At 45.0% G+C, this 27,219-nt stretch overlaps 1 protein-coding gene across 1 annotated transcript; it reads left to right on the top strand.

The window, feature by feature from the left end:
* The first annotated feature begins 2,833 nt into the window (after positions 1 to 2,833).
* TOP2A (DNA topoisomerase II alpha) lies at positions 2,834 to 27,219 on the top strand. The gene is made up of 35 exons (XM_038385770.2): positions 2,834 to 3,428; positions 3,597 to 3,749; positions 4,382 to 4,472; positions 4,927 to 4,990; positions 6,078 to 6,223; positions 7,166 to 7,263; positions 7,670 to 7,882; positions 8,102 to 8,275; positions 8,499 to 8,600; positions 9,277 to 9,414; positions 9,594 to 9,732; positions 10,073 to 10,230; positions 10,710 to 10,835; positions 11,525 to 11,635; positions 11,732 to 11,837; positions 12,558 to 12,667; positions 13,764 to 13,856; positions 14,678 to 14,792; positions 15,129 to 15,250; positions 16,007 to 16,155; positions 16,782 to 17,013; positions 17,113 to 17,247; positions 17,375 to 17,575; positions 18,746 to 18,941; positions 19,991 to 20,082; positions 20,447 to 20,593; positions 20,688 to 20,771; positions 21,493 to 21,690; positions 22,560 to 22,665; positions 22,947 to 23,087; positions 23,609 to 23,753; positions 23,905 to 23,969; positions 24,340 to 24,477; positions 24,940 to 25,169; positions 25,576 to 27,219. Exons 1-35 carry the CDS (start codon positions 3,396 to 3,398, stop codon positions 25,720 to 25,722), a joined length of 4,698 nt encoding a protein of 1,565 aa, XP_038241698.1. The 5' UTR covers positions 2,834 to 3,395; the 3' UTR covers positions 25,723 to 27,219.

The following is a 27,219-nucleotide window of genomic DNA, read 5'->3' as shown; positions in this document are numbered from 1 at the left end:
GTGAAGCACCACTTGTGAACAGCTGGGTTTGAACCAGTAACTGAGGTCTGAACAACTGCCAAGGAGGTTTCCCTTCTGGGGTTCACAGTACTGCCAATAACCCTGGGGAGATGGCATAATTCAGTTTCATGATGTCACTGCAGTTGTGTCTATGACCTCGTGGAACTCTGGACTGCACAGAAAGACCGCCTCATTGTTTACATTCGAAAGGGCTGTTAACTGTAGGCAGCACAAGAGAAAAGTCATCTCCCCTTGACCTCCAACATCCCAAAGGACAGCGGATGGAGGGAGCAAGATGCGCGAATGGGGAGACTGCATGAGGAGAACTCCAGCAGCTCTCTGGAGAGGTTCCCAGGCAAGAGCAGATTTGCGATGCCATGGGTGTCTAAGGTTCAGTGTTAGTGGCCAAGGCAATGGGCTTCCCTGCATGTGTAAAGCCTGGTTAGTGCTTGCCAATCCTCAGGGTAAAAGCTACCACAGAAACATAAGGTCAGATTTGCCACTGCCGTACAGTCCCTTTGTGCTGGCCATGCTGCCACAAAGGAGCCAGAGAACAGGGGTGAGGTCCCTCTGTGCCTACCACCAGAGCAGGGGCCCTCTCCACAAGGCACCAGACTCTGTGCCACAGCTGCAGAAGACCCCCTCCCCTGCGCAGGGGCAGGCTGGGGAGGCGTTGGAGGAGGGAAAGGGCAGATCAGGTGTAGGAGAAGGGGTTGCTGGGGCAGCCCTGTATCCCACTGATTCCTGGCTGCCACGAACTCAGAGGAGCTAAATTGTCCTAGTCTGTGCCGGGGGCTAAACTGACCCTCCAGTACCTTCTGAATAGGGAAAATGCAGCCTACCTCTTATATGCCCTGGTGCTGGTGCAGGAATTAATTTCCAAGATAATAAATTAAGGGCCTTTTGTCAGAAATGTGGGTAAATGTCCTGAACCTTCAGTCTATACTTGGGGAAAACTCCCCTCCGTCCATGCAAAGACTGTGGGCTATCAGAACTGACACAGGATTTTTGATATTACCATTATATCTTATTTAAACATTCCTCTGCCTTGTAACAAGCCAAATATTACAAAGTTGTACTAGGTGAAAGTGCCTAGAAACAAACATGACCCTGATGATTTTGGTTTCACTGTCTAAACAGAGTAAAGTGCAAAAAGTAAACAATTAACTTAAAGGAGAAAGCAGATTAGGGATGTTTTAAAAAAATTCTCTTTAACAGTAGAAGGTGTCCTATTAATAAAGAGACAAAGAAAGGAATTACTGCAGAATTTAAGATCTCTCTCAAAAAAATAAAGCTTCCAGCCCTTACATATGAAAAGAAAATCTTCCAAACCGGACTGGATTCTGCTGTCTTCCTGGGTCTGCGACCCATGTGCCTGAAACACCACATCTCAACACAGAAGCCTAATATTGATGCTCTAGAAGCCGCAACCCTTAACTATGTCACTGCTGATCACGTTAGCAGAAAGATCCGGCAAAAGCGCTAGTTGTGCTGGAGGTCAGTCGGAAAAAACCCATAAAGACGTGGGGCCCGTCCTGGGGGCTAGAAAAATTCTTGTTCCTTGCAGCCGATTCCCCCCCAGGGCTTTGTCCAGCGAAACGCCCGCCGGCGGATCTGGCCAGCCAGCAGGATCAGGCCGCCACCTCCCCTACTAGCCAGTTCCTCTGCATCACGCCTCCGGGCCCCCCGACGCTCGCAGCCACTGTGGGTGGTGGGGGCGAGCGTGGGGGAGGCTTTGGCCAGGGGACGAGTCACACGAGCCCCCAGGCTGTGCCCCACTCGGGGGCACAGATCCCCCCAGGGGAGAGGGCAGAGTTCTGGGCCCCCCAGCCAGGCTGGAGAGAGCCAGGCAGCGCTAACTCCACGTGCCCCCCTCATGCCATGTGGGAGCCCCTCACATGTACTGCTCATGGGGAGGTCAAAGGTTGAGCCTGACCTTTGACCCCATGCCTAGGTGGCCGGAGACCCAGCCCTCCTCCTGCTTCATTGTTATTGGTTCTATCGCTTGCCAGTCACCTGGCTGTCCCAGCCGATTGGTGGAGTTTGAAAACCTTCCGCGCCTCTCTCCGGCTTCCTCGGCATGTGAATGGCTGGTTTGAGCGGGCCGGCGTCTTGTGATTGGTGGGTGGTGTCCGCTCCTCGCCCACCGCTTGCACGCGGTCCGAGCGGCGATTGGTGGGAAGGGACCGAGCTCAGCGAGCTGTGATTGGCCGAGGGCTTTGGGCGGGTTGGACGGAGGTTTGAAGGGAGCCTCGGGCTCAGACGTTAACGGAAACCTCTGGCAGAGCGCGCGGGACCGATCGAGCCGGGACCCCCCCGACACCGGGACTGAGGCGAATCGGGACCGATCGAGCCGGGACCCCCCCGACACCGGGACTGAGGCGAATCGGGACCGATCGAGCCGGGACCCCCCTCCGCCCCCCGGACACCGGGACTGAGGCGAATCGGGACCGATCGAGCCGGGACCCCCCTCCCCCCCCCGACACCGGGACTGAGGCGAATCGGGACCGATCGAGCCGGGACCCCCCCGACACCGGGACTGAGGCGAATCGGGACCGATCGAGCCGGGACCCCCCTCCCCCCCCCGACACCGGGACTGAGGCGAATCGGGACCGATCGAGCCGGGACCCCCCTCCGCCCCCCGGACACCGGGACTGAGGCGAATCGGGACCGATCGAGCCGGGACCCCCCTCCCCCCCCCCGACACCGGGACTGAGGCGAATCGGGACCGATCGAGCCGGGACCCCCCCGACACCGGGACTGAGGCGAATCGGGACCGATCGAGCCGGGACCCCCCCTCCCCCCCCGACACCGGGACTGAGGCGAATCGGGACCGATCGAGCCGGGACCCCCCCTCCGCCCCCCGGACACCGGGACTGAGGCGAATCGGGACCGATCGAGCCGGGACCCCCCCGACACCGGGACTGAGGCGAATCGGGACCGATCGAGCCGGGACCCCCCTCCGCCCCCCGGACACCGGGACTGAGGCGAATCGGGACCGATCGAGCCGGGATCCCCCTCCCCCCCCCCGACACCGGGACTGAGGCGAATCGGGACCGATCGAGCCGGGACCCCCCCGACACCGGGACTGAGGCGAATCGGGACCGATCGAGCCGGGACCCCCCCTCCCCCCCCCGACACCGGGACTGAGGCGAATCGGGACCGATCGAGCCGGGACCCCCCCCTCCGCCCCCCGGACACCGGGACTGAGGCGAATCGGGACCGATCGAGCCGGGACCCCCCCCGACACCGGGACTGAGGCGAATCGGGACCGATCGAGCCGGGACCCCCCCGACACCGGGACTGAGGCGAATCGGGACCGATCGAGCCGGGACCGCCACCCACGACACCGAACCGGGACCGCCACCAAGTCTTCGCCCCCCGGAGTCCCCGCCATGGAGCTGGACCAGTCCCTGTCGCCGCTAAGGGTGGGTCGGGGAAGCCTCGCGCCCCTCCCCCCGGCACCCCCCCAACACCCCCTCCCCCCCCCGCGCGCTCACCGTCGCACGCCCCCGGGACCCGGCGGATCGGGCCCGTTGCGGTCCCAGCGGCTCCGGCCCTGGCTCACTGGGGGGTTTCTCTCTGTCCCCAACCAGCCCGTGAACGAGAACCCCAAAGTCGGCAAAGGGAAGAAGGAGGCGGCGAAGAAGCGGCTGTCGGTGGAAAGGATCTACCAGAAGAAAACCCAGCTGGAGCATATCCTGCTCCGGCCCGACACCTACATCGGCTCCGTGGAGTTTGTCACTCAGGTAAGGACGAAAGGCCTGGCGTGGCCTGGCGCGCTTCCCCGGGATGAGCCTGCCCGCGCCTGGTCTGGCAGCCTCTTTGTTCTGGGTCTGTGCAGCGCCTCGCCCCGGCTTCAGGACAGACCTGGGGCAGCCACACACTCCCCACGCAGGACCTATGGCGCGCCCCGCTCCCCTGCCCGCACGCTCCCCGGGTCTAAAAGCCATAAAGCTCTTGCATGAGTATGACTGGAAATGGGCAAATAGTGCTCGCTTCACACTGCTTTGTTTAACTTGAATGGCACGTTTTTCCTGGTCTTTTAGTACTCATATCAACTGATCAATGCATGTAGCTTGCTTGCATGGTCATGTTGCTATACGTTAGAAAAAAGAAAAGGAGGACTTGTGGCACCTTAGAGACTAACAAATTTATTTGAGCATAAGCTCTGGTGAGCTACAGCTCACTGCATCGGATGCATTAGAAAGAAATCACAGTACTAAGTAGAGCCTGTTCAGTGGTACTTAATTCCTGGACATAAATGGAAAATCATTAACATTTTAAACACAGTTGGAGAGCAACCTGGTTTTGGTATGTAAACGGCAGATCAGGAAATCATGGTAAACCTAAAGACGGTGTTTCTTAACTTTATTTTCAGCAAATGTGGGTTTATGATGAAGATGAGGGCCTCAGCTGCAGAGATGTGAGTTTTGTGCCTGGGCTGTATAAAATCTTTGATGAAATCCTAGGTAAGTTGAGAGATGACAGTTCGGTTGCTAGCAGTTTATTCCACTGAAAACAAATTGTGGATTCTATATGTGTTTACTAAGAATCTGTAACCAACATTTTCGTAAATTTGCATCATTGAACCAGCTTTGTAGTTGATCAAATAATATAATTGTCTTGGGTAAAAATGAGTGTAATGTAAGATGGTAATTTAAGATAGTGTTTCTAAATTCTGAGGTCTTGAAAGGTGTCCTTTGAAAGAATGTCACTCTGTACTCTTAGTGACTCAACTGAAAACTGCCTCTTTAACATGGAAAATCTATGAAGCCCCAGATGATTCTCAGCAGCCTCTCTTGCTGAATTTGTATATTTGTTCTCTTCAATACTCTGGGTTTAATTTTGTTATAAGCAGCTCAAATTTAAGTGTCTCACCTGAGAATGTAATTTGGTAAATATACAATCCTTTCTCCATTTTAGTCAATGCTGCAGACAACAAGCAGAGGGATAAAAACATGTCCTGCATTAAAATTACAATCGATCCGTAAGTCTGATTTCATTTTTCAATGGTTTCCCATCTCCTCAGGTGCCAATATGGGGAAAGTAGCTCAGCATTCTGGGACTCAAGGATTTTCTCCTTCTGATGCTGTTCTATTAGAGTGGCATAAATAAAGAGCTATATGTTGTAGCCCATTGTTTCTCAATGACTGGTCTGACCAGCGCTGGTCCCTGAGATCTCCCTGACACAGTTTAGGAAGGCAGCAAGCCAGTCCCTGCTATAAAAAAGGTTGAGAAATACTGTTGTAGCTCACCCAACTTAGATCAAATGTAATTCTCCAGCTCATCCAATGTCAACCCGCTGTGAAAGCTTGTGTTTTCCCTAATCTGGTTCTCCCACAAAGTGGTGATTTCAGGTCAATTCTCTGCTTTTATTCTTTATTCTCTACCTATTTTGCTCTTTTCAATTTAATTCCCATACACACACCTTAGAGCACAAATATTTGGCATGTTTAATGTCATCAACTGTGTCTGCACATTTCTGAGACTATGGGGATTTAGTTGACTTGTGCTCCCTCTGCTGACTGTTTCTGCAGTTGCTGAACAGAAACTTTGCTTCTGCCAAAATGGTGGCTTTTTCCCCTCAGCAGCAGATGTCATTAAACATATAGATTAGATACTTTGAATCCAAAGAATATTTCACACTAGATAAAAGTTTAAGGTTTTGGGCCTTAAGGCATTTGACAATTTTGCTAAGACTTTTTAGTAAAGTAAAAGTAGTAGCTGTAAATCAAGAGAATTTGCCAACCGACTTGGGCCTAGAAATCTGACCTATGTTAGTATTGCTTTGAAAGATCATTTTAAAACAGCCTTTTAAAAATGACTGACCAGTCTGCACTACTAGAATCCAAAGCTTGGTGTTTGCCTGTCTTTAAAAAAATGAGTTTATTTCAAACATCTAAGAACGGGGAGTGGTATATAACTATGGCAAATAAAGAGCTCTTTGTTTTAGAGCCCCTTATGAACAAATTATCTACCAAAGGGATTTGTAAGACTTCATATGACATTTTTCATTCCACACCTAACACAGTTCAGTCAATTTCACTTTTACAGGAAAAAATTTTTCTTTCCAGGGAGAATAATACAATCAGTGTATGGAACAATGGGAAAGGTATTCCTGTTGTAGAACATAAAGTGGAGAAGGTCTATGTACCTGCTCTTATCTTTGGGCAGCTATTAACCTCCAGCAATTATGATGATGATGAAAAGAAAGTCACAGGTAGGAGATGGTCCAAAATTCCATATATTAGCCAGGAAAATATTTTTGTGCAGCCTGATCAGCCTAAGTGCATTCACTGAACTACCCAAGTGTGAGTGAACAAGAGTTGGCAGCAGAGGAGCAAAAGCTATCCAGATTTAGTTATCAGCTGCTTGTTCTGAGCAGCACTGAAACTCACACGTCCTTTTCAAGTGTCACTGAACCACAAACTCAGTTTCTGCTGGGAGTCCTTTTCAGGGGGTTCTGAATGTTCAATTATGGAAGGCACTCTTTCAGTGAGCAGAGCCACTACTCTTCTGGAGCAGGAGCTCTAAAACACAACATCGTTGTTATCACTGCTGCTGCCCAGAAAGCAGTGGATTTCTTTCTCCTCAATAGAGACAGGGTAGAAAGGAGGATCAAAAAAAAAAATTGAAGGAAGAAGAGTGGGAAACTCCTTTCAGACAACATTCAAAAATAAATAGGTTTTCAGCCTGTGGTGCATGGACCTCTGGGGGTCCGCAGACAGTCTAAGATTTCCAAAAGAGTCCACACCTCCATTTGAAATTTTTTAGGAGTCCACAAATGAAAAAAGGTTGAAAACCATTACAGTAGAGTGCCCCCACCTTCTTGCTAATGTAGAAATGGAGGAGCTCCAAATTTATCAGAGACCTGCTACCTATAAGCGGTACTAAAAATTGAGCTCCAGAGCCACATTAAAGGAAGCATCCAGTACCCCACTTTCCAGCAGATAATGTTAAGGGCCAAATCCCTGTGAAGGATCAATATTCCAATGAAACATGGCCTTAAGATTACATACCAGGTGCATAGGACAGCTTCGTGTTTTATCCCACATTTTGGTCATACCAAAGTGACCGAATTCCTATTAAAATACTCTAAACTTTTTAAAGGGTTTATCATAAAAAGTAACAAAACACAAAGATGATTGCTTTATAATTCCAGGTGGTCGAAACGGTTATGGGGCCAAATTATGCAACATATTCAGTACCAAATTTACAGTGGAAACTGCGTGTCATGAGTACAAGAAACTGTTTAAGCAGGTATGAATGATCTGCATGGCTTCAATTGCTTATTTCAGTAGGGTGTAAAAGGAGTAGATTTTTGAATGCTTGCCTTCAATTTGCTCCCATAATATGTGGGTGCAATTTATATTCTTTAGATCCAAGTGTCATAACTGGGGTAAATTTGGCCTACAGCCAGCCACTGTACTGACTTATAAATTTAATTAAGTATTTTCTGAAAATCCCAAATCAGCTGTTAGAGTAAGAATAAAGGGACCAGAAAAAACAAACTATTTTTCAGCATATAAGGGAGATTTTCCCTCAATTGTTAAGCTTAGTTATAAATTCTTGTAAGCTTAGTAATAAATTCTATCTACATTTTAAAAAATTCAGCTAGCTACTCATGTATTTGAAATTTGCATCTTATCAAAGTTCTCTTCCCCAGACCTGGACGGACAATATGGGAAAGGCTGGTGAAATGAAACTGAAATACTTTGATGGAGAAGATTATACTTGTATCACTTTCCAACCTGATCTGTCTAAGTTTAAAATGACAAGTCTGGACAAGGACATTGTGGCACTGATGTCTCGAAGAGCGTATGATATTGCCGGGTGCACGAAAGATGTCAAAGTCTTCCTAAATGGAAAGAGGCTGCCCGTGAGTGACTTGTTTCAAAAGCATTAATTCCTATATGTTTCCCTTCCACATAAACTGTGAGATTTGTGCCTAGATAATGCAAAAACTTAAAAAATATTATGCAGTGTGGGAATGGAGTTCACGGGTGACTCTTCTGGGTACTCTTGAGCAGGAGCATTTGAACTAATAAGCATTCTTATGAACCTGTTGTCAACAAGCTGCCTGCATTTCTCTCTGCAGGTAAAAGGCTTCCGTAGTTATGTGGACCTCTATGTGAAGGACAAGGTAGATGAAACTGGTAATGCACTTAAAGTCATCCATGAGGAGGCAAATAATCGCTGGGAGGTGTGTTTAACTTTAAGTGAAAAAGGCTTTCAGCAAGTTAGCTTTGTCAACAGCATCGCCACCACAAAGGTAACTTTTTTACCACATTTAGACTACCTAATGGTGGGTTTTGTTACTAATTTTGTTGTTTATCTTGGCATTTTTCATGTATATAATCAGTGAAAAATCGTTATTTTGCCTAATATGCAAAGGCTATATGTAGTTGCAATGCATATGGCTGGTGACTAAAACATACAAAATAGTTTTACCCTTTCGCTGAAGTTTGAGCTCATGTTTGGTCCTTTCTCTCTAGGGTGGCAGGCATGTTGACTATGTAGCTGACCAGATTGTAAATAAACTCATTGAAGTTGTGAAGAAGAAGAACAAAGGTGGGGTTGGAGTAAAGCCATTTCAGGTACAATCTCACGATTTGCATGGTGGAAAAACAAACTGCAATGTTACTGTGAACTGAAACAACAATCTGTAGGATACTGTTTGTTACATTTATTTGATAAACCCAGCTTTTTTTTTAACTAAGTTAGGAAATACTGCAGGTAAAGTGCATTAAATAAAGAAGTCTCAGTTTCCAGTTTTAGTGAACTATCTGCTCTTTATTCAGCACCTGGGAAAAATAGCTTTTCTGACACACTCTGGAGTCAGAACACAAGAATGTGTTTAGGGCAGTCTAGGGTGCACAGTGTATACAATGTATTTCAGTTTTAGTGTGCCCACTTAGAATTGAACTGCACTAGGAAAATGACTTGCTGGGAGAATATCTGTTTAGCAAAACAGCCAGTGATTTTCCTGACAATCCTAACAAATACAAAATCGATCTTAAGTGTTCACTGGCTGTCTCAACTACTCTAATCTTAATTGGTACTGCTGTGAAAATGCCCTTTAATTCTGTTCAATCCTAGACATCTAGTAACATTTTTTTAAAAAAAAAAAACCTTTACTGATTGGTAGTTGAGCAGATTCTACATTTCAGTGTGTAATGCTGGCAGACAAGTGTCAGGAAGCAGCTGGGAGCAACACTAGTAGAATGAGATGCGTTTGTATGGGTTTGTCATGACTGTTAAATTTAATTACAGGTGAAGAACCACATGTGGGTTTTTGTGAACTCCTTAATTGAGAACCCAACCTTTGACTCTCAGACTAAGGAAAATATGACTCTGCAGGCAAAGAACTTTGGCTCAACTTGCAAACTGAGTGAAAAATTCATCAAAGGTGTAAGTAGTGAGGTGCAGCAATTACATGCTAGCTAGAGGCACCTGTGAAATTGCCTCTTAAATTAAATGTAGTGAATATAGTACATATGAACTAATTTCAGTTTAATCAGTGAAAAGAATATAATTTAACATATGTCATGGGTAAGACAACTTCCACAATTGGCTCTTCTGTATTGCAGGCAGTCAGCTGTGGTATTGTGGAAAGTATTCTAAACTGGGTAAAGTTTAAAGCTCAGATCCAGCTGAATAAGAAGTGCTCAGCTGTGAAACACACCAGGATTAAGGGAATTCCTAAACTGGATGATGCCAATGATGCTGGTAAATGTTTTAGACCATTTCTAAGCACATTCATTTCAGTCGAGCACGGTAGCAAAGTCTTTATCGCAAACAAACGAGAAAAAACGTTTCCTATCCAATCATGTCATCTACAGGAAATTATTTAAACTGAGAACAGAAAAATTGTGTGAAATATAGTTTATATTAAATTTTCTCTTCTTGAAATTATTGACTTTGGCAACAAATGCCAACTGTTGTCCAACTAAATCAATGTGCGTGTTAAAATTACTCATTCCATAGATAGCGCGTTTCCTAAGAGTGTATAAATTCTGAGTTGACTTTTTTAATCAAGATGTTGATGAGAAATGAATTGCTTTTCTAGGTAGTAAGAATTCCACAGACTGTACACTTATCCTGACAGAAGGCGACTCAGCCAAAACACTGGCTGTTTCTGGTTTGGGAGTGGTTGGGAGAGATCGATACGGAGTATTCCCCCTTCGTGGAAAAATGCTCAACGTACGAGAAGCCTCTCATAAACAGGTTCGTGGGAATGCCTTGGAAACAACTACTTCCGAAAGACATGGCATGCTTTAAGTGTAGTAAAATATGCTCTGAGCTGAGACTATTACATTCTAGTTGGAAACCTAGTGTAATGTAACTATAGTAATGGCATCTTAAATAAATATTTGAGGGTATTCTCACCATAAGCCTGTCTTGCCGATTAAGGAGCAGCATTGACAGATTTAGAAAGTGAGTCCTATCTAGTGCTTTGCCTGAAGGATAGTAGCTGTGATATAGAGTGTGAAATCTATTTGAAATGTCTTAGAGTAATTTAAGCACTAGACATCAGTTTGAACGATAGTACATTTCAAAACAGAGGAAAGAGACTCAATGAGAAAACAAAGCACAATCAGCAGGGCCTGCCTGACCCAGAGCCTTTTCCATTGTTTTTCTGAATTACATGAACTACCATGTGTGTTCTGGAAAATAAGTCCTTGTCCGGTGCAATCTTTTTTCAGATAATGGAAAATGCTGAAATCAACAATATCATCAAGATTGTGGGTTTGCAGTATAAGAAAAACTATGACGATCAAGAATCGCTGAAGACCCTTCGTTATGGAAAAATTATGATTATGACAGATCAGGTTAGGTTCACTTAAAGATCAATATTCCTAAAATCAGAAAAATTACTAAATTACAAGAGAAAATATGGCTAGCAGATAAAGCAAGGTGGATCTGCATTGCTCCTATTAGCACTATTTTACCTGACTCTGGTTATCCATGTGTTCTTATCATACTCTCTTAACAGTTTCCACTTTGTACTGGGGCTATCATACTTCCTTCTCATAACATGAAACAAAATAAAGCAGTGGGAAGTATCTCCACCCTCTGCTGCTGCTCTGTAGTGCTGAACTCTGTGCCAGGCAGATTGGAAAGTCTGGAAAGAGACTAGCCCCTGGATGCACTCTGACAGGTTTCAGAGTAGCAGCCATGTTAGTCTGTATCTGCAAAAAGAAAAAGAGTACTTGTGGCACCTTAGAGACTAATAAATTTAAGCATAAGCTCACTGCACTCTGTGGCCAAGAATGATCTTTCAGCATTTTCCCTGTTTCTTGGTTAAGTTCCATGCTAAAATCTGGGGATCATAATCTGTTTTCCAAATAGTCATACAGGTTGGTTTCCATGAGCTGGATCCTGGGAAATGCTGAGATTCAATGGGAGTTGAGGGTGCAAGACATCTCCCAAGGATTGGATCCTATATTGCTAAGCTGAGGAGCAGTTGCTTTCCAGTATGCTTCTGATTAAAATCTGCCTTCTGAAAAAACTGTTTCAGGATCAAGATGGTTCCCATATCAAAGGCTTGTTGATTAACTTCATCCATCACAATTGGCCATCTCTTCTAAGGCATCGTTTTCTGGAGGAATTTATTACTCCCATCATAAAGGTAAAAGGCTTCATAGATAGTAATCTAAACAAGTAGAGGAAAGTGTTAGTCTGGAGCTACATGTGGTTTCACAATTATAATTTTAATTCCCTCTAGGTTTCAAAAAACAAGGAGGAGTTTTCATTCTACAGCATTCCTGAGTTTGAAGAGTGGAAAAACAATACTCCAAATCACAAATCCTGGAAAACCAAGTACTACAAAGGTTTGTCATAAACCCTGTGTGGGTAGTGCTCGGAGGCCAAGTAAGAGCTCTCTCATTAACAGATAAATATATACATGAGTGAAATATAAGTGCTCTAATACAGCACAATAAGCCACTTTGGAGATGTGCAAAGGTGAGCACCTAAAAACCTATGTTAAATGGGGTGTCACTTAGTCTGTTTGTTCAGAAAAACATCTCTCCAAATGCAGCCATGATCCTGCAGGTATCCATTCTTCAGGTGTCAGTCCTATCTGCTTAGTTCACTGGATTTATTCTGGCTGTCCACAGTGCAGAGCCAGTAGAGCTTTGGAAGTGAGATCTATTTTCTTCAGCTCTGTACTGATGGCAGTGCACGCTGAATTCTGATTCCAGAATCTTTTAATGCCAGTTGCCAGATGCAGAACACAGCTGACTGATCAGAAATTAGCTTCAGCCTGAAATAATAGCTTTGGGCATTTGTGGAAGTCATTGGTAGCTTGAATGTATAACTTTTCTGCCTGTGTCCTTCTGCTTAACTTTTGGATTTCATGATACCTTGCATTTGTGCACAAGTATCTTGCGTTTTAAAGGTAGTTTGTTTTCATAAAGGCATCTTTGCAGCATGCCATCAAAAGTTTACAGGGTATACCAGGGAAGTTAAAGACTTGCTGAAATATTTCTTTAAATTGTAGCTTAAATTGTGCAAGATGTTATTTTGACTCACTGGTATTGGCTCTGCAGGTTTGGGTACCAGCACATCAAAAGAGGCTAAAGAGTACTTTGCAGATATGGAAAGACATCGAATTGGCTTCAAGTATTCTGGCCCAGAAGATGATGCTGCGATCACCCTGGTAACTAGGAATACCTCAATGAATTACTGACTTGTTACTACTTTTAGTATTCTGTTACTTAGTGTGCTGTGTTGTTTTCTGTTAACGTGGTCTGAGGCCTTTGCGCATGAGACAAAGTTCTTTGTTTCCAGGCTACAATTCAGGTCCAACCAGTAGAATCCATCTGTCCGCAGATCTCAGGGCCGCGAGCACTGTTTTACTGATGACTTTTAAATGTAGCTTGTGAGAAACTAATCATTCGAGCCCCATTGACGTTTTCAGCCATAGTAGTAAATATTCCTTTAAGATCTTTCTACCCAGTCCCTGGCCTTTTTAATATGTCAGTGTCAGATGGAATTCTGCAGCTTCACTAAAACAATAGTTCACCAGAACTCTGAACATGCCTTATTTTAATTGGGTGCTGATGCTCAAGCGTACTTCTGATATCCTACCCAATACCATGAAGCAAGCTGTTCCAAACCACACAGTTTATCTAGTTCTTTTCTGAACCCTGTTAGTGTCTTGGCCTTCACAATGTCCTCTGGCAAGGAGTTCCACAGACTGACTGTGCCTTGTGTGAAGGAATACTTTTTTGTTTCTTTTAAACCTGCTCCCTATTCATTTCATTTGGTTACCCCTAGCTCGAGTTATGAGGAATAAATAACACTTCCATGATTTTATAGATCTCGATCATATCCCGTTAGTAGTCTTTTTGCCAAGCTGAAAAGTTCGTCTTATTAATCTCTTCTCACATGGAAGCTGTTTCATATCCCTAATCATTTTTGTTGCCCTTTTCTGTACCTTTTCCAATATATTTTTTTTTTAAATGGGATGACCAGATCTGCACACGGTATTCAAGATGTGGGCATACCATGGATTTATAGAGGCAATATGATATTTTCTGTCTTATTATTTATGCCTTCAGCTTTAGCTATGACTAAAAGTAAATTACTGCATTTACTATGCTGTTAAGCCAGCCTGTTTAGCAAGTGTTGGTCTTTGTTCTTCTGGTTCAGGCTCTCCTGCTTACTGCTTTCATTGACAAGAGTAGTCCCCTGCAGGGACGCCCAGTAGAAATGGTCTTAAACTTGACTCTTTTCATTTTATGAATTTACAGGCCTTTAGCAAGAAGAAGATCGAGGAACGGAAGGAATGGCTGACTAATTTCATGGAAGGCAGAAGACAACGGAAGCTACATGGTCTGACAGAGGTGAATGGTTTTAAATACATTGAGGAACGCAGTTTCCTGTCTTTCACTTTCCCCAGGACTGAGTGCAGTTTCATTTTGGTATATTAGAACAGTGTATAATATAGGTTCATGGAGCCGGCCAATAGGAGATAGGACAATTACTGGGATGTTTGCAGGATGCTACAGAGCAGCATCTTCCTGCCCACTCCTCTCAGCTGGTTTGTGTAGACTCAATGTCAACTGACCAGTGATTAAGTTGATTGGATACAGAACACTTACCCTGGGAATAGCTTTCTAAATAGAGAAGTGGTAATTGAACTGGATTGCGGGAAGTGGAATTTCATTTTTATAGTGATGGCAGGAAGCATTTGAAAATAGCAGCACTACAATTGGATTCAACTAGCTATATAAAACAGACTTTTGTTGTAGCAAGGCCATCTTACATGACAGAAGATGTGGGTATGACTCTTTAAGGCAGTGTTTCCCAAACCTGGGACATCACTTGTTCAGGGAAAGCCCCTGGCGGGCCGGGCCAGTTTGTTTACCTGCCGTGTCTGCAGGTTCAGCCGATCGCGGCTCCCACTGGCCGCGGTTCGCTGCTCCAGGCCAATGGGGGCTGCGGGAAGTGGCGGCCGGTATATCCCTCGGCCTGCACCGCTTCCCGCAGCCCCCATTGGCCTGCAGAGGCGAACCGCAGCCAGTGGGAGCCGCAATCCGTTGAACCTGCAGATGCGGCAAGTAAACAAACCGGCCCAGCCGCCAGGGGCTTTCCCTGAACAATTGGTGTCCCAGGTTTGGGAAACACTGCTTTAAGGCAATGTTAAATCTCTTTTTGTCCTTAGGATTTTGTGTATGGGAAATCCACTAGTTATCTGACATACAATGACTTCATTCACAAAGAGCTGGTCCTGTTCTCAAACTCCGATAATGAGAGATCCATTCCGTCCCTGGTTGATGGTAAGTTACTCCTAGATGTTAGGGTTTTTAGTATGTTCTGCCAGGAACTTAGTATTTGAATACTTACATGACTATCAGGGAAGCAATATATAGTCTGTTGGCTTGAGTTAGGGACTGAGAGTCAGGAGTTCTGGGTTCTGTTCTCAGATCTGCAGCTGATTTTTTTATATCCATGGGCAAGTCTTAGTCTGTCTTTTACCACTATAAAACGATGACTAATACCCACCTCTTGGGGGGTGGAAGTGCATAAATAATTTTGGGGGCCTCGGCTGAAAGGCATTGTAAGTGCACAGTATTGTACAGATCACTAAGGCAAATGTCGTTTTCCCAATAAAGGTTTGAAACCAGGTCAAAGGAAGGTTCTGTTCACGTGTTTCAAACGAAATGACAAACGGGAAGTGAAGGTTGCTCAGTTGGCTGGTTCTGTAGCTGAGATGTCCTCCTACCATCATGGTGAGGTAAGAACCTACCCTGCACAATATTGAGGGGAAAATTCTTGACTCCATACTCAAGAAACTCCTAGCGCAGGGGGAAATAGTGGAGGTAAAACTCCCAAACAGAATGGATACAAGTCAGTTTGCTTTGTTTTTGTGCATTAGACTCTGAATTTAACCCTAAGTTGTTGGATCAGCTTACTGTGCTTGGGTATTCAGTCAGGTGCTGCCTCCATAAACTGGGCTAGTGACAACCAAGTGTGTGGTAAAAGTGATACATGTAGGCTGAGATTTTTTTCCAGCATGCCTAATTCTCATTAAAGTGATTGGGAATTGGGCACTGAAATCCCCTAGGTGGCTTTGAGAATTTCAGCCTTAGTGCCTTGCAGCTGATCAGTGGCACGGTGTACTGGTGCTAGGCACAGAGGAGGATGTCTATCCTGCTTTCCTGTTGGGCAGGGTGGGGTTTAAACAGGCCTTCCTAGAAGGGGTGAGGGGTTTTGATAGATGTTGCAGGGCAATCCCGGAAGTTTCCTCTGCTTCCTCAACGTGGGACAGAATAAAGGAATGTCTGTTCCTAAGGATCTGAGATTTAAGTTTTGATGGTGGGAATCAGATATCTTGTTTCATCAGTTTCCGTTCTATTTGGCTTGACTCTGCCATGCTGACCTTCCATGCTAGTTCTGCCTTTCCCTGTGCTCTGCATGACTTGATCATGCGACTCTATTCTATCCAAAAGGATTTTGCACTCTACGGTTTCAATTTATGTTTTCATTCCAGGCATCACTGATGATGACCATTATTAATTTGGCTCAGAACTTTGTGGGAAGCAATAATCTCAACCTGCTACAGCCCATTGGTCAGTTTGGTACCAGGCTGCATGGTGGAAAAGACTCTGCCAGCCCTCGATACATCTTCACAATGCTCAGGTCAGTAGTATTGGCTTGTCGGATTAGCATTTGGCGTGACTTAGATGGCTGCATTTGAAGATTGGACAGCAGGCACCTAGAATGAGAGACATTAACGATCAGAAGACATTCCCTTTTTAGCTCTGACATCAGGGCTTGTTCTTGCTACCCTTAACACTTCCTGTTTTTACTACTATCCCTTTTGTTACGTGTCCAAGTGAGACTTCTTTGGATTCACACTTCTTTGGATTCAAATCAGTTACACTCTGCTATTGCTTTCACACAGAGGAGAAAGGAGTGAGATGAAACAGGGTTGGGAGCAGGGAGGTACAAGAGAGGAACAAGAACTGAGGAGCAGTTAAGAAATGAGGCTGTGTTTGTAGAGTTAAGCTTAGTGTCCTTGTGGAGGTGCCGTTTTCTCTCTGACCCTGTAGCATCTTCTGTTACACTGTTGTAAATGTGTTCCTTGAGTTCATATATGATGGTTGCATTGACGCAAGGTACCCTGTGGAACATGAAATCTTCCCAGAATTTCTGAATTTTGTACAGATCTTTGACATTTGGCCTGAGGTTCTGGAATTATTCGTTTGGTCGTTTCTATTTCCTAAACACTAGAATTTAGGCCCAAATCCTCTCATCCTTTCTAGCTCATTGGCGCGGTTGATCTTCCCTGCAACGGATGACAGTATTCTGAGGTTTCTGTATGACGACAACCAGCGCGTAGAGCCGGAGTGGTATATGCCTATCATTCCTCTGGTACTGATAAACGGAGCAGAAGGTATTGGCACTGGCTGGTCCTCTAGGATCCCCAACTTTGATATCCGAGAAGTTGTGAATAATATTCGCCTCCTGTTGGATGGAGAAGAGCCCTTGCCAATGGTAAGTGGAAATCAATTACAGCTCAGTTTTGGGATTCTCCACCAAATATTGCCGCATTTATCAAAGTATAAACTGAACCCAGTGTTCTTTACTATTTAGCTTCCTAGTTACAAGAACTTCAAGGGTACAATAGATGAACTGGGACCAAATCAATACCTGATAAATGGGGAAGTGTCCATCCTGGATTCAACAACCATTGAGATATCAGAGCTTCCAGTCAGAACATGGACACAGGTAGGAAATGCTGAATTGTCCCCTGGAAAGTATCTTTTGTCCCATAAAACCAAAAAAGGGATGGCGGTGTTCACAGCTTTGCTGCCTGGGAGAATGTAGAGTTGACTTGATTTAATTCTTTCCTCAGACCTATAAGGAGCAGGTGCTGGAGCCCATGTTGAATGGCACTGAGAAGACTCCACCACTAATAACAGACTATAGAGAATATCACACAGACACCACGGTCAAGTTTATAGTGAAGATGAGTGAACAAAAGCTGGCTGAGACAGAGGCAGTGGGGCTGCATAAGGTCTTCAAACTCCAAACAAATCTCACTTGCAACTCCATGGTACGTGCAGCTCTCTGCAAACAGGTTGTCACAAGCAGTCTCCGATTTAAAGAAGTTTAACTGAAAAATCTACTTTTAGTCTCAAATGCTTGTAGCATTTTTGAATGGTGACAGGAAAGAGACTACTGATAGCAGAAATATCCTACTGGATGGAACCCATTCACTTCATTGTTCCACCTTGCCTTTATGTTGCTATCTTAAAGTGCCACTCTATAAATATCTTTGGAAAGTCAGGGTGTACCCTGGGATATCTGGGGCAGCATAAGGTGGTGTGGATTTGGTTGTCATACTAGAGGGGATCCTACCATAATCCACTGGACACCCCCATACTGTAACAATGCCAACGCAGACATTAGCATTACATGATGGGGGTGACAATGTAATGTTATGATGCAACAGTTAGATCCCAAAGGGCAAAGTTTTAACCTTCAAACAGTCCCATGAGCCTGTAATATTTTTTCTAGGCGCTTTGAAATCCTAAAACTGCCTCTCCTGGTATAGTGGCTTACACAGAATCGTAGAAAAGTTGGGCTGGAAGGGACCTCAAAGGTCATCTAGTCCAGTGGTTTTAAAACTTATTTTCTGGTGACCCAGTTAAAGAAAATTGTTGATGCCTGCGACCCAGTGGAGCTGGGGATGAGGGGTTTGGGTGTGGGAGGGGCTCAGGACTGGGGCAGAGGGTTGGGGTGAGGGCTCTCCCAGCTCTCATTGGCTGAACCAGTGCTCTAAGCAGGGGCAGTGTGCAGACCCCCATGGCCACCCCCACCTCAGAGCCAGACCTGCTGCTGGCCACTTCCGGGGTGCAGTGCAGTGTCAGAACTGGTAAGAATTAGCCGGGCAGCGCTGCCGAGGGAACTTTTAACAGCCCAGTCGGCGGTACTGATGAGAGACGTCGCAACCCACTTGTCTTGCATTCCACGACTCATTACTACGCCCCGCAGATTGAAAACCATTGGGTCTAGTCTATCCCCGACAGTGAGGCAGGATTAAGTATACCTAGGCCATCCCTGATAGGCATATGTGCAAGCTGGAGTAGTTTGTAAAATGACAGATGTTTTGATTTTGCTATGTTAATTATACGACAAATGTGTACCTCAGCATTGTGGGAATTCAGTAGTTTTGAATGTCATCTTCTTGCAGTTATAACTAAGGCTTTGTTCTCTGCCCCAGGTTCTCTTTGACCCTGTAGGCTTTCTCAAGAAGTATGAGACTCCTCTGGATATTCTCAGGGAATTCTTTGACCTCCGACTCCAGTATTATAGTTTGAGAAAAGAGTGGCTTACAGGAATGCTGGGTGCAGAGTCTGCAAAACTCAACAACCAGGCTCGCTTCATCCTGGAGAAAATTGAGGGCATAATAGTGATTGGTATGTAGTCTCTGTGGTGGCTTAGGGGTCTAATCAAATGTCCTTTTTAAAGCCAGTTGCTCTCCTGTGGTCTCTTATCTATTCAACTTGCCTTTAATAACTCATGCCAGAGCGATCCTCCCTTTTTGATGAAATGCCACAGGAAGCCGCTTCAGTCTGTTAGTCTTACTGAGCAGAGGATTCCAGTACGCATTACTCAAAATAGGATGTTACATAACTTTTGGATTGTTTATTCTGTTCAGAGGTTGAAAGATTTTCCAGCAATTGTTTAGCAAAAACAGCCCACCAACTTCTGACCTAGTTGGGCTAAAATTGAGCGCGGGTGGAAATGGTAATATTTGCTTTTCTGTTTCTAGTCGGAGTGGATGACTCTTGAGCCCAAGCTTTTTTCCTGTATTTCCAGGTTGAAGTTCAATGTTATTTTCTGACTGGACTTACATTTGGAATCCTGGGGAGATGCAACAGCATTGGGGAGAATCATGAGTTAGGAACAGAAAACAGCTCTTCTGAGTCTCCCAAAACTCTTTGCCACCTCTATCCAAAAGGATGTATTTTAGTGTGTGCACGTAACCAAATCCACTGAAGATGTACATAGATATATTTTCCTAAAGAGCAATGCTTCATAGTTTGCATCTAGAACCAACCTTGTTAAATGATTTTCTCCTCCCTGAAATGGACCGAATACAAATGTGCAAAGTGCTCAGGCAGGTGCTCTTAACAAGCATTGTAGCAACTTGGTGGCCTGACAACTCTTCATGATCAGCCAGGGCTCTACATTTTAGTACAGCTGCAAGCTCATTTCACGTATTACTTTGTGGTGACGTTTGCAGTAGGGATGGAGAGACTATTTTGTAGAGCCCTGTGGGATGCTGAATTGTTATAATCATTTTGAGCTAGTCTTTGACTCTTATCCGTGCCATCGGTGCTGGCCCAGGATTTTTCCCAACGTTACAATTTCATGGGTCAGTAAACGGTAAATGCAATTGCTGTTCTCTGAGCCAGTGAAACACAAACGTCAGGGTTTCATTAATGGAAATGTCTGTTTACAGAAAACAAGCCCAAGAAGGAGTTAATTCAGGTACTTATCCAGAGAGGGTATGAATCGGATCCTGTGAAGGCCTGGAAAGAATCTCAGCAGAAGGTAACTTTTCTATCAACTTCTTTTCTCCAAATCAACCTGTCTAGCTTCTGAACTGGCCCCAGCACTTTAGTCTTGTCATTTGTTTTTTAAATCCTTGGGAGGTCTTCAGATACTAATATGCTGTTCCTTTCTAGCACATAGGGTTCACTAGTCAGTGTGTCAGTGCATGGGGTCCTTTTGGGGAAAGCGAAACCAAATACAAGTTTTGTATTTTGTTCTGACGGTGATGAGGCCCCTTTCATTCTTGTTTCTTATGGCATTGAGTTCCACAGTCTAGGTTCAGCTGAGAAAGTTGTCTGAACACAGTCCTCCTCTTTCTATGTAAACTTACTTATAGAAGTTGACTATTTAAATCTTTCTGTAGGGTGCAGAAGAGGAAGAGAGTGACAATGACCAGGATAAAGAATCTGCTGCAGCCTCCGGCCCAGACTTCAACTACCTGCTAAACATGCCCCTCTGGTACCTGACTAAAGAGAAGAAAGATGAGCTCTGCAAACAGAGAGATAACAAAGTATGCTGGTTTGTTCTGTTCTTCCAAAGCTAGAAAGGAAAGTAGTGTTTAAATTCAAATGAGCAACTAATGTTTTCTGATTGGCTCATTCTAGGAAACGGAGCTGGAAAACCTAAAATGCAAGAGTCCCTCAGATCTGTGGAAGGAAGACCTGGCTGCCTTTATTGAAGAACTTGAGGTATGTAGATGATCAGTGCAGACAGCTATAAGATCTTGATCTGCATTGTTTCCATCACAGGAGCCTAAAGAATATAACTTGAATGTGCCATATGAGCCTGATCTCTCCCTAGCACAGCTGTAAGCCCCAGCCTTATCCATTGTGCTGGGTAAGACAGTGTGTCCCTGCCCTGGGGCAAAGAGCTGGAACCAGCAGAGAGTCCAGCCAGGAACAGTGGCTGTTGGAAGGCAATGGGATGGGACAGGTAAGGGAAAGCCAGAACTATGAAGTAGTCAGGGAAGGCCTGGAGCAGAAAGCTTGTTGAAAGAGGACAGAAGGATGCACCTGAGTGGTCAGACTATGTCCAGATTGTAGGCAGTACACGTGCAGTTTTGTACTGACCTGGCCTTTGTCCATTTCAGTTCTGATTGCTCTGCTGTATGTTTTTACCAATTCCTTCTATTCTCAGAGTAGTAACCAGAACTGCAGCTCTGACTTAAATAGTACCTTGCAAATAGACAAATCTGTAGCAGTCTGTGGAAGCTTCACGTCATCAGATGATAGGAAATGCATCACTGAGTCATTAGAGTCTAGTCGTTCACTGAGTATCTGCAAAGGCAGATGGGCAGGGCAATGTTTGTTTTGTATTTATTGGTTGGCTCTTGCTGTTTTTCTTGGTAGAACAGGCATATTTTTCTTAAGCTCACTGTTTTGGTGTGTTTTTTTACAATCACCTCTGCAGGCTGTGGAAGCCAGAGAAAAACAGGATGAGCTGGGTGGGAGAGCTGGCAAAGCTCTCAAAGGGAAAGGGGGGAAACTAAAGGTGAAGAAGCTGCAACTGGCTGAAGTTATGCCCTCGCCACATGGCAGAAGAGTTATCCCTCGAGTAACTGCAGAGATGAAGGCAGATGCGGAAAAGAAGACTAAAAAGAAAATAAAGGTAAAACAAAACACTTGAAAGGACTCTTAGCTGGGATCCTTCTTCATCCAGCCTTTCCTGTGAAATTGCAATTTTGGGTAGGTGAACATGACCCTGCACAGCAGAAGCCTGCTACACTTCCGTGCAGAGTTTAGAGGGAAGCTTGGATGATGATCTCCAGGCCTGCAGACAGTAGAACCTGTCCCAGGAATCATTGGAAGACGTGTTTGAACTGGTGTAGTCCACTGAATAGGAATCCTGTAAGAGACAAGTGCTGCTGGCATGTTCACCCCTTTTGCATTTGTGTTTCCAGTGACGTTATTTCTAGTCACTCAGTGTATCATTGCTATGGATGTTAAAGTCCAGGGCAGAGTTTAAACCAGATTTGACATTTTCCTATGGCTACTTGTAGTTATACAATTCAGCCATTCCCCACCTACAAAAACAAATGATTCCCTCACCTTTTGTTTGCTCTGGAGCTAATCTCATGACTCCTTCCCACACAGCCTATTCCCTCAAACGAATGTTTCAGTTAACCTGCACTCTGTTTTTAAACACACCCTGCTCAGCTCCGCATCCTTCCACACCCTTCCTGGGATGCCACGGGGACATAAAAAGGCAGCAAAGCTCTGGCAGATGGGCAGGGCAATGTTTGTTTTGTGTTTATTGGTTGGCTCTTGCTGTTTAGCAAACTTATCTGCTTTGAAGAATAACACCTGATTTGCTTTGGCTGCTTCTAACCAGACGAGCAGTTTATTGCTCCATGTACTGTAATGTGGTATTTAAAACTGCAAAGTTCATCCCAATAAAAATGCTAATCTTTATCTGCATTCAGCTATTTTAAATAGGGAAGAACCAGGCGGAGCTCTCACGTCTCTTTGTATCTTTAGACTGAAAAACTGGAACTTGAGGAGGATCAAGAAGGAAACTCGTCAGAAGATAAGAAACCTGCAAATCTTAAACAAAGATTAGTAAAGAAATTTAAAACTGAGCCAGGTAAATATTTTGTACATGTAATCCCTTCAATGGAAAGCGAGGGCTGTTCCGAATTTGGTTGTATGAGCATGTCCGAGAATGGGAGGTGGTATCTGGGACCAGTATGCTCAGAAGAATTAGGTGAGGGATGTGCAAAATTATCATTGGCTGGAGGCACAACCAGAATGTCTCTCCTATATTAAAGCCAGAGCCCACTCTGTTAAGTGCTTTAACTTGGACTTCTGAGTGCACAGTGCACATGTAGATTAGCTGATACCTCTGTGCGCATCCAACTCTCTCAGGTACTAAGAAGCAGTCCACTCTGCCATTCAAGCCAATGAAGAAAGAGAAGAAACGAAATCCCTGGTCTGACTCAGAGTCTGATTCAGAATGTGATAGTGAGGTGGCCCCTCCAAGAGAGAGGCCGATTCGTCAGACAGCAGGTGAGCAATGCCACGTGGACCAAAAGGGGCACTTAATGAAGGGTAAAATGGAACTTGAATCCTTAAGGCTTGACTACGCCAATTATAGAGGCCCCATAGTCAGATGATCCCAGCAAGAAGTAATTTTTAAGCTGACCATTTATTGTGTTATACACAAGAGCTAGTTAATTCTATTATTCAGTCACACATCGCAGCTCTGTCTGTCACACCTCTGGTGCACTGGGGCAAAAGTGAAGGGGTAGTAATCCTGAGAAATGTGGCTATTTTGTTTAACTGCAGCGTAACTATTTTATAAAATCAACTCTTTTGTTGGTTAGCAAGCCCAAATCTGTGCCCATTACATTGGATTCTCTCAGAGGCAGAACCTTCAACATTTAGGAAGATTCTTATGGCCAATTTTTTCCCTTCAGTTGTAGGTATTATATGACACAGATAATTGAGATACATGCTATAAAACCCATTAAAGAGGTCTGATGAATTGTACAGTTAACAGATGAATCGCATCTCATTTATTTTGTTAGTAAAAACCAATTACACCTTGGATTCGGATTCTGATCTCACTGATGCAGACAGGAATCCTCAGTCTCAGGAGGTCAGCGAAGAGGATGTTGTCACAGAAGCACGCTCCCCAGAGAAGTCTGCTCCCAAGGCCAGAGTGGTCCCCAAGTGAGGCTCTTTCTGTATACAGTGGTTTAGAGCTGGGGTTTGCTGTGTTATACTCAGTGTTTTATATTGGATAACAAGCTACATTTTTTCTTTGTGGATTAATTGTTTAATATACATCCGTTCAGAAATATGTTGTGGGGTTGTGTTCTAGGAAAACCAGTGAAAAGGAAGCTAAAGAAGAATCCAAACCACAGCAGGTGCAAAGTGCTATCTCTAGTAAGTATATGCCCTGAATGAGATATCTTTGGTTTGCCTTAACACCCTAGACTGGTTTAAAGTGTGTGGGCACCCTACGGTGTTTCGATACAGACAAAGCAGAAAGGTTATAACAACTTGAAGTATGTCCTTATTGTGAGATGTTATTAGGAAGTCAGGAGAACCAGCCTCTGGGAGCTGCTTTTATTCTGGTCTGGCTCTATAGGTCAAATCGACTTCATGATTAAGCTAGAACTGAAAGTAGATCTCATTCTTACAGTTAGAAGAACAGTTGATCAGAAATGAGCTCATTCCAATCTTCTATTTACAGTCAGACTGAAATAGTAAAAGTCGAGCCTGTTGAATTCACTGTTGATTTTATTTACTCAAGTTCAAATCCAGGACACTGATTATGAAAATCTGAGTCAAACTTCTGCAGCTCCTTCTGTCTCTGCCCCTCTTGGTAAGCCTGGAAAAGCTGCACCCAGAAAACCTGCTGTGGGCAAGAAAACCACCAGTGTTACTAAGGGTAGGTGAAGTTCAGTCTTTCAGAACTGCAGAAAATCATTTAAAGGTGTTTATTACTGGTTACTAATGTATTTAGAAACAATGGTTTCTAATTTGCCATTTAGAGGGCAGAGTGTTGACTTGAGCTTTTAGTGATTTTGAAAAGGATCTGGAATTTATGGCAAAGAGCCTCTTTATTCACAGTCATTTTTAAGGAAAAATTCCATTTCTGGACATATTACTGTGTGCTCTTTCCATCTCTACTTAATGACGCATGTGAGCCTAGAGCCCGGGTTACGTGCTTTTAGAGTGAGCAACTGAATTTGGAAGCAAGAAAAGAGAAGGCTTCATAGAGGTCCCTCCATGTCTGTCCTGTGCATGAGGGAACCAGGAAGAGAAACAAGGGTGTGTGACATCACCACATTTCTGCTGGAAATGAAACTTGCTGGAAGCAAGTAACTAACTGCAGCTGTTGCTGTTTCAGATTCGCAGCCTTCCATCATGGACATTCTAGCCAAGAAAAAGGCAGCACCCAAATCCTCCAAGACAGCAACAGCCAAGGCAGGAAGTTCAGACTCCAGTGTTGACACAGCAGTGCCCAGGAAGCCAGCCCCCGCCAAGGGGAAGAAAACCACCACCAAAAGGAAGCCACACTCAGACTCGGATTCAGATTCTGATTTTGGGCCAAAGCCTCCCAAGTCATTTGCAGTTAAGGTTCGTATTCTGCCCCGCAGAGAGGTGTCCCTGGCCACGCCTGTTTTCAAGAAGGCAAGCACTCATTCTGGGGCATGACAAGTATAACTTCAGTCATTCTAGTGGACCGGAGGCTGCAGGAGCCCCCGTGTCAGACCTCTCCCTGCTGCTCGCCTTGGGGTGTGTGGCCACAGGAAAGCAGGTGCATTTGGGATGCTGCTAAGCCGCACCAATCCCAAAATGCTGTTTTGGTTCCGGGCATGAGCCTGGGCGCCAGCCCTGAGAGCAGGGGAGCAAAGGGCAGCATTAGGCGGTTTGAGAACACATCCTTGTATGTCCGACTTGCTCTGGCACTCCTTGGCCCTGGCTCTGGCCCAGTGACTAGAGAAGTGTCAGATGCTACGTACCTATTTGCTTTCTCCCCCAGAAATCCAAGGTGGAAGACGAGAGCTTTCATATTGACCTAGAATCTGACTTGGACAGTCCCATGGCGCCTGCTCCCTGCACGAGGCCTGGACGTGCCCGAAAGCCCATTCAGTACCTGGAAGAGTCCGAGGAGGAGGAGATGTTTTGAGTTTTCATCTGAAGATTTTAAAGTGCTGACCGTATTGATCTACAAATTTGTTCTTGGAGAGGAGCTCTCGGCAGGTGTTGTCGAGTCTCCCCAGAGAATTGCAGATCTCAGATCCAGGAAATGGTTTTATTGAATAATTAGTGCTTGCCCCAAAATGTGATGCTGCATGTGAGTGCTGATCTCGTTTTCCCCCTGGGGTTTAGACCATTTCCATTTGTTGGAACAAGACCCCCTTCAGCAAGAATCAAGCAGCAGTAGCATGTACAATTAGTGGCTGAGAATCCGATAGCCCGTTAGCTGGAGGAGCTATTCCCTGTCCTTTCATGGTCATTTTAGTGCAGAAGCAGACTTTTAAGCCCACCAAATACCTTACCCCTTCATATATGTTCCCTCCTCTTTTGATTGTCTTAAAGAAGCTGTAGACATGTTTTACTGCAAGTCTCTAGGCTAAACAACCACAAGAGATTCAAAAATACAAGCTGCAAAGTGGGGCAAGACCCCTTGGTCAGAGGGAGGTTTTCTTGGTTTTACTCTTCTCGCTCCTTCACAATCTGTCATTTCGTCCAAGTTCCACTTTGCTCTTTTGGTGGCCAACATTTTGCCACCTTAAGAATTTTCAGCTGTGCCGCTTAAGTCCAATTTGGAGCAACTTGCCCTGAGAAGAAGGTGTGTGCGGCGCAGACTGTGCCCGCTCCACACTCTGTGTTTGGAGGAGGGACATGTGTTCCCGCCTCCATTGTGTTCAGCCCTGCAGTCGCTTCTCAGGTAAGAGCCCTTTGTCCCCAGGAATAAACTGCAACATTAAAATGCCTGTTGGGTGCTTGAGCCCGGTGTTGAGGGAGCAAGCGACCTTGGTGGAGTGGGGGCGTTGGTGATGAGGGAGCGCAGCGCGGGGCTGGGGAGACACCTTCAATACTGGCTACAGCCAAAGAAAATCCTTACCATTGAGAAGGAACATGTCAGAAGCCCCCATGGCAGACTGGCCGTTAAGTTCTTGGGCTGCTGGTGTCCCAGGTAGGGATGTTAGCTGACTGCCATGTCACACTTTGGAAACCAGTTTAGTCCTGATGACAAGGGGCTTCCTGCTAACTTCTCCAGTGGCCAGCTGAGGAACGTGAGTGCAATTTCTCTGTCAGGCCTGTTCACGCCACCCCTTAGCTTGTCAGGGGTCTGGGTGCCTGGAGTCGGGCTGTCCAGGATACCAGCTTGAAGCTAGTTGCCACAGACATCTAGTGGCCAGCGTTTATGCAATCCAGGTTCCCACGCAGAAGGAGCTCTGAAGTGTCTTGTACCTCTTCCCCGAAAAGACATTCACTGGAGGATTTGCCCACTGTTTCTTTGAATGGCTGATGTTCAATGTGTTTTTCCTAGAGCCAGTTCCATGGTGCTGAGTGGGATTGCTCGTGCGTTTGTCTCTGTAAATATTTTCTGTGTTTGTAACATCCTGACGTTCTAACTGCCATATTTGTATTTCTGTAATAAAGGATTTTTACACCA

This window comes from Dermochelys coriacea, chromosome 27 (genome assembly GCF_009764565.3).
Source record: "Dermochelys coriacea isolate rDerCor1 chromosome 27, rDerCor1.pri.v4, whole genome shotgun sequence".
Lineage (NCBI taxonomy): Eukaryota > Metazoa > Chordata > Testudines > Dermochelyidae > Dermochelys > Dermochelys coriacea.
The sequence above is the reverse complement of the archived record's forward strand: the minus strand, read 5'-3'. Positions and strand labels throughout refer to the sequence as shown.